Below are 7,410 nucleotides of genomic sequence, written 5' to 3'. Positions count from 1 at the left end.
TAATACTTGTTTAGTTATTTCACATTTGGAGATATGATGTAAAATAATACTAAGTAATTGAAGATTATATTACATTTAAAATAAAATAAAAATAATTGGTGAAACATATTAAACGTTGTCTGCGTAGCACTCTTTGATAATGTTCTGATTTGGTTTTATTTCAAACAGAAGTGAACTGAAAACATACATTTTTTTAAAAAGTAAATGTGGAGCATCAAATATTCCTGCTATGAGGAATAAAAGAATGCAGGATGAACAGCTGGAGACTAGAATTATTTGTCAATGCAGTCATGACTTTAAGAAACATACTGATTTGCACTGGTGTTTACATATTTTAACTTTCAGAAATTTTCTTATTTGGGAAGAAAAGATCCACCACTCTGTCACGAATTTGCTTGGTCTTGACACCATATACCAGAGGATTGACTGTGGGAGGCACCAAAAGGTACAAACTTGCAAAAATTATATGGATGCTTGGAGGTACCTTCTTGCCAATGCGGTGAGTTAGGAAGCTGAACAGTGCAGGTGTGTAGGAGACAAGTACAGTGCAGACATGGGCAGCACAGGTGCTCAGTGCCTTAGAGCGGGCATTCTGGGAGGAGAGCCGGAAGACTGCCTGGAGGATTTTGATATAAGATATGGCTATAAGCCCTAGGTCCAATACCATCACTGAAAAGGCCACAGAGATTCCATAAACTCTGTTAATGAGGGTGTTGGCACTGGCTAACTTCACAACAGCCATGTGCTCACAATAGGCATGATTGATAACATACTTGGTATAATATGGTAGCCTTTTAATAAGAAGAGGACCTGGGAAAACCAGAAGGGTACCTCGGGTCAGACCAGCTAGACTCATTTTAATGCCCATTGATGTTGTCAGGATGGTGGGATAACGCAGTGGAATGCAAATAGCTACATAGTGGTCAAAAGCCATGGCAACTAGGAGGGCTGACTCAATTATGCAAAATGTGTGGATGAAATACAACTGTACTAGGCAGATATCAAAGTTAATCCAATGTGCATCCAACCAGAAGATGCCAAGCATCTTGGGGGCTGAGGAAGAAGCAAGAGCCAAGTCATTCATTGCCAGCATGCAAAGGAAGAAATACATAGGCTTGTGTAGGCTTGGCTCTAGTTTGATGATAATGATGATTACGCTGTTCCCCAGCAGGGTCAGGGCAAACAGGAGGCACACAGGCAAGCCAATCCAGCAGTGAAAATCTTGCAAACCAGGAATACCCACTAGGAAGAACGATGAGATGGAGTGATGTGTAGCATTTTCTGTCATGTTAAAACTGGAGAATTCACATGCTCAGATACACTGTAGCCAGGCTAATCCCCTTTGGGCAGAAAGCAGGATGACAGATTCTTCCATGGTCCTCTATGTGTAGATTTCAGACACTCTACAGTAGCCTCTCTGAAGAGTTGCCTTTTCTCTAAAATTTCTGTAATACCTTGGCTAAATCACTTCACCATTTTAAATCCATTATCTTCATCTGTAAATAAAATGATTGATTTAAATTCTTTTAAAATTTTACCCTCTCTGCACAGTTTTATTCTACTCTACTCTTTCATTTTTTATTATCTACTAAGTAAGCAGGTGGTGATAAAATTTCCACTTCTTTGTGCCTAAGATTTTTCAGGGTTGTGTGATTTAGACAGGCTTAAGGCAAAGGCCATTGTTCTCAGGGAATTTTTGATCAAGTGTGGACATGTATACAGAAATACACACACACACACACACTTACAGGTACACACACAATAACTAGCAGGTTATACAAAAGGCAATTGTTGGGCCCACCCCATGACCAAGTAGTCAAGTTCTCATGCTCTGATTCAGCGACCCAGGACTTTGCTGGTTCTGATTCTGGGCATGGACCTAGCACCACTCATCAAGCCGTGCTGAGGCGGTGTCCCACATAGCAGAGCCAGAAGGACCGACAGCTAGAACATACAACTGTGTACTGAGGGGCTTTCTAGAGAAGAAGTAAATAAAAAAAACAAGATTGGCGACAGATGTTAGCTCAGGTGCCAATCTTTAAAAAAGAAAAAAAAAGGCAATTGTAACTTTAACAATATGCTAGTGCATAGACGACAAATAATCAGGGATGCAGAATATGAAATCCAAGGAGCTTTAATGTAAGCAAAATTCTTGTGAACACTAAAAGTAATAAACTTCTACCCTCACCCCTTATTAATGTATTCTTATTTCGGAAGAGGTCTTAAAAGATAATCAGAAGATGAAGAGGATATTAGAAGCTTATCTTTAAAGGGACAAACATCACTTGAAAACAGTAGAACAATGCAAATCAGCCTTTAGAATTTTAAATGCATATTCTCTAGATATAGGTGTTTTGCAGTGGTTATATCTTCACAACTTGGGCTTTCTATGTAATTCAAAGACAAGTACTACCTATGTGACTACATTTGTCAACCCATCCAATTTTATTAAGTATATACTATATTTCAAGTAATAAGGATGAACTGGATTTTCTGAGCCATTCAAGAAACATTAGCTTTATTCAACAGCCTCTGAAGTTACTATACATAATTTGTTTTTAAAAGATTTACATTTAAACTAATTTAGCATTTTAAGTAATGAAAACAAAAGTTAGCAAGTGAGTTAGCTACCCCGCCAAAAAACGTTTTTGAAAATTTTACCACCTCATTCTTTGAGATAATTCAAACGTTGCTGTAAATGAACACATTTGCAGCTAATGGGATAATGTAAGCCCGATTGGTGTTCTGCATACTCCTGAGTCCTCACCTCGCTTCTGGCTTTAGTATCCATCCTGCCTAACGGCAGTGGAGAGCAGAGCAACTACAGTCCGGTCCTCAAGGTCTCAGTACCACAAGTATCTTCCTAGGAGTCTTGCTCTGACCTTGTCCTTTTGTTCTCATAATTGCTTTCTAACCTTCCTAGGATCCCATTTCCTCCTAGTATCATAATTTTAGAATGTGCAATCCATTTTTCATAACACATCTTTTTAAAAAAATTCTAGTTGCTCCCAATATCTAGATTCCTGCTCCTGAACTCCACTGATATAAAAGCCCAATAAATAATAATAAATACTCCTATTGACAACGTCTCTGTTTGAATTTCCAAATACTATCTGTGTAGATAAAAACTTTCTGGTTATGACATGTACATTCTCCTATTAAAATATGCTACTCTGGGCCTAAGAGACTAAGTGTCGGAGATATTTCCTTGCTGAAAACTGAGAATTCAAATTTGAATTACTTATTAAAAATATTTCAGTAGACTTCAGATTTTAAAGCTTATCCAATATACTGAAACTCTGAGTTAGGGAATGGCTGCATCACAGGTGAGCCCTATAACCCCAGACAGATAAGAACTTGAAGAAAGAAACTAGGTGTTCTAAATATTTAAAATATGAAAGATTTTTAGTTTAATGAAAAGACTGCTTGATGTCTTTCTAGGTTTGTCCATGTTCCACGATTTTTCCTCTTTTTGGAAGAACCAAAAATTTAAGAGACTGGCGGAGAACAAGGTGTGCAGCAGGCAAAACAATACACTTGGAGCTATAAATACGACTTCTGTCTAAGACAACTACCTAGGATAGGATACATCCACGTACTGATTAACAAATGCACGTCTTTAATTTTAGATAATACCAAGAGAAAGATGTTAAGTAGCTTTGACTTAAAGAGGGACCAGGTTCCCTTCAGTGTACTAGAATGTGGAACACAAGGAATTGCAGAGAACAATTCCAAGAGCATGGCCTTCTAAAGAGTCTTCTCAATCTCCTCTTAGTCTGTTTTGAACAAAATCTATTAGATTGTTCATTACTTTATTCAGCAGAAAGATTGCCAAGGAAGTCAGAACACCTGCCTCCACTCCTACACTCTCCAAGCTTCCTGTTGGTCTGTCATTGTATCTGCTTCTGAAACATACAGATCCAGTGCTCCTTCTGCCACCAGGGCTTTGGCATTTAAGCTTCATTTGTGTCAGTTAGCAGAGTCCTTTGCCTGGAATTTACTACTTCAGAGAGCATGATGTTAACAGAACATGTGATGCTTTCCATACTCTCTGTTATGAATTAAATATATATGTTTATACAATGTCTTAATCTCACTTCAAGATATCCCAAACAATACTCACTACTTTTCTTCAAAGCTCCCCTACCATCTGATTGTATCTTATTTGCTGGCAACAACAGTCAGTCATTTAGATCAAAAATCTCAGAGTTATCCTTGACTTCTCCATCTCTGCAACTTTAATAGCGCAAGCAAGCAGCCATTAAATCTTGCTAAATTGAATTATTTGATATCCATCAAATATAGCATATCTTATCCATCTCCATCTGCTTTAGCTATGATATTCTGTAACCTTTACATAGGCTATGCCATAGGCTCCTATTTTTCCTCTTTCTTGTTTTTCCTTATAAAGTCTCATCTTCTCACAATATCAGTTATCCTTCAAAAGGCAAATATGATTAGTTTGCTTAAAATCTTACCAGTAAAGGCATCCTTTTATTAAAAAAAAAGCTAGTTCACTCTATAACCTTTGCCAACTTCTCTCCAGCCCTCAATCTTGCCATGACTTCCCTTTCGTGTGTTCCAGAGCTTCTACCAGCTTTGGGATCATAATACATGGTTTACTTTTCTATGACGTTAAACTTACTTTCCCCTTGAACTTGATTCTACTTTCTTTTCATCTCTGTGATAAACTACTTATCTTTTGTGCCTGTGTGTGTGAGGAAAATTGGCCTGGAGCTAACATCTCTGCCAATCTTCCTCTATTTTATGTGGGATGCTGCTACAGCATGGCTTGAGTAGTGGTGCTAGGCCTGCCCCTGGGATCCAAACCTGTGCACCCTGGACAACGGAAGAGGAATGCAGGAACTTAACCACTATGACACTTGGCTGGCCTCTCTACTTATCTTTTTAATCCCTAGTGAACATCTTCTCTCTAAAGTCTTGACTGTCCACTTCAAACAGTCAGTGACTTTTCCTTTGCAATACTCATATTTCTCTTACCCATGTTGATGGGCACAAATATTACATCTTTTGGTAACTATTTGTTTACTTGCTCTAAGTACTCTACTATTATGTAAAACATGAAATAAAAGGACCATATCTTAAAGACATTATGTCTCCATATTTCACCCACTTCTTGATGCAATGGAAGCTACTAAACTGTCAGTGATTTGAGGTTAACTGAGGCATTCTTTATGCCTGATAATATCACACATTGCAATAGTGTAAAGGTTGCTTTGAATCATGAGAACACCTTATGTTCTATGTCAGCAAATGGGGAAAGTGGTGGTTCCAGGATTCCTAAATATCCCTTCATCAGCAAATTCACTCATCCTCTATTCGAATCAAAGACAGCCTATTCTCTTAATTCTCAATAAGAGGGTGCTTCCTTCTATAAAGCAGCACAATGTGGAGGCATAAGGTTACCGCCAAACGATCCCTGTGTGCTGAATCCTACATGGGTACAGAGGGGATTATTTGAGACTAGGAGAATAGCATTCTACAACTACATTTTTGAGTGGCAGACATAAGTTCAAAAGGTCCTTTCTTCTGTTCACAAATGAATGCGCTAATATGTATGCTATCTTGTACTTTGTTTTAGCTCTTTTAAGAAGCTATTATTTTTCCAAATTTTGCTACTGTACAAGGAATAAGTATATTAAAATAGAAAAGAACAATAATTTATGTATGCAAAATTTATATTTTCAATCTCTTAAATTGTTTTTGGGCTTGAAGAAAAATTTATAGTTCAAAAAATAATTACTACCAATTTATTTTTCCCACCAACATAAAAGACACAGAAAAGAAAGAAAACTTAACTCTACAGCTTTCAGCTTCATCCCACAAAATTCTATCCATTTCTCTTATCTTAAAAAAAAGAGAGAAAGAAAGAAGAGAAGAGGAGGCAAAGGAAAATAAAAAGCTATGTTCCTTTAATATATCCTTCTCTTAAATTGCAGTAATCTGGAGATTGTTCATGAACCTCACCGCTGGCACTGTTATTTTTCATTTCATTATACTTTCATACCACCCACTCATCATTTTTGATGTCTAGAAATAATTAGATCTCACTCCCGTCTTCAATGAAGACTTTGCCATATGGCTTTTATTTTATAATTCCACTTACATTATTGTTACATTAATAGATGGCTTCGAACTATATATGGATGAACACATTTTACCCCATTCAGTATTCCCATTTTCCTTCCTCTAACCATGAATTTCACTGCACTATACATCATCACACTGTAGTGGAGAAAGACATTTCCTCTCCCGAAATGGGGGTTCGTCTGGCCGGAGAATGAATTAAATTCACATGAGACAGAATAGCAAGAGAAAATTAAACAAAGCTTTATAAGGAACCATGGCCCGGGGCCTTTCTTCCCGAAGGAAGAAAGGGCACCGAAGAAGTGGGGTGCACATAGTGGTTATATACCCCCAAACGGGGTGTTTCACATGTGATTGAAATGTCCCTCCCACAATAGTCACAAGATTGCCTTGTCAGCACGGTGCTTGATGGACACAGCAGGTAATGGTCTGCTATCTCGGTGGGCGTAGCAGGAGGCAAGTCTATTGTCTGGAGCTGGGAGGTCACAGGTGAGCGCAGCAGCAATCGGTTCCTAGCCTAAGGAAAGATGCTTAATCCTTAAGGAATGCCAAATTTGGGAGAGGGAGGGAAGTCAGTTACAGGAGGTTACCAGACTAGCACAATAAAATGCAGATTTTAAGTCCTTGCCTTTGGTATTGATTAAGAGTTTTTAGAGAGAAGGTCATCTCCTTTCTTCTTCCTGGTACAGAGAGGGAGGCACTTTTTACAGATAGAGATTTACCTTACAAATGTAAGCGTGTCCTAACAAAGGGCAAGTTCCATTCCTCAGAGCCTCCTTCCCTGTCCCAGTTTATCAAAAGCAATCAGCCTCAAATAATCCTGATGCCAAAGAGACATATCTTGGGGTGGCCAATTCCAGGTCCTCACAACACATACGTTGATTGTCATCTATAACTGTGCCGACTCTGAACCTAAATTCCAGAAGACTGCAGCGTGAGTACAGCCTCCTATTCTCCCACACTCTCACACCAGCACGGGGTCCTTCTCTCTAGATAAGCACGCTGTGAAACATCGTTTCAACTATTCCCTCACCAGCCTACTCAAATATCTTATACTATTTTCTTTCTTAGCTATTTTGCAACTCACTGACATTGTTATTGAATTATTTTGCTCCGAGTCTGGGCCGTTGAACACTACCGGAGATTAGTATCACTTAAATTACATCTCAATATTCCTAACTCTAAAATGTGATTAATAAAAATATATTTTCCTTTATTGTGTTGTTCTGAGGATTATATAACCCAGTATATGTGTTTAGTTAGCCTCCCAGCACATCCTGAGCACCTAATAAGTGTTAGCTG

At 38.2% G+C, this 7,410-nt stretch overlaps 1 protein-coding gene across 1 annotated transcript; it reads right to left on the bottom strand.

Moving 5' to 3' along the window:
- Nucleotides 1-334: 334 nt before the first annotated feature.
- LOC124251850 (putative olfactory receptor 52P1) lies at nucleotides 335-1,288 on the bottom strand. The gene has a single exon (XM_046684751.1). It carries the CDS (start codon nucleotides 1,286-1,288, stop codon nucleotides 335-337), a length of 954 nt encoding a protein of 317 aa, XP_046540707.1.
- Nucleotides 1,289-7,410: the final 6,122 nt, after the last annotated feature.

This window comes from Equus quagga, chromosome 14 (genome assembly GCF_021613505.1).
Source record: "Equus quagga isolate Etosha38 chromosome 14, UCLA_HA_Equagga_1.0, whole genome shotgun sequence".
NCBI lineage: Eukaryota > Metazoa > Chordata > Mammalia > Perissodactyla > Equidae > Equus > Equus quagga.
Note: the sequence above shows the minus strand (reverse complement) of the source record. Positions and strands in the feature narration are given on the sequence as shown.

What these genes read in the sequence shown, in the direction of transcription:
- LOC124251850 (XM_046684751.1), bottom strand. Translation starts at nt 1,288, where the DNA reads ATGACAGAAAATGCTACACATCACTCCATCTCATCGTTCTTCCTAGTG.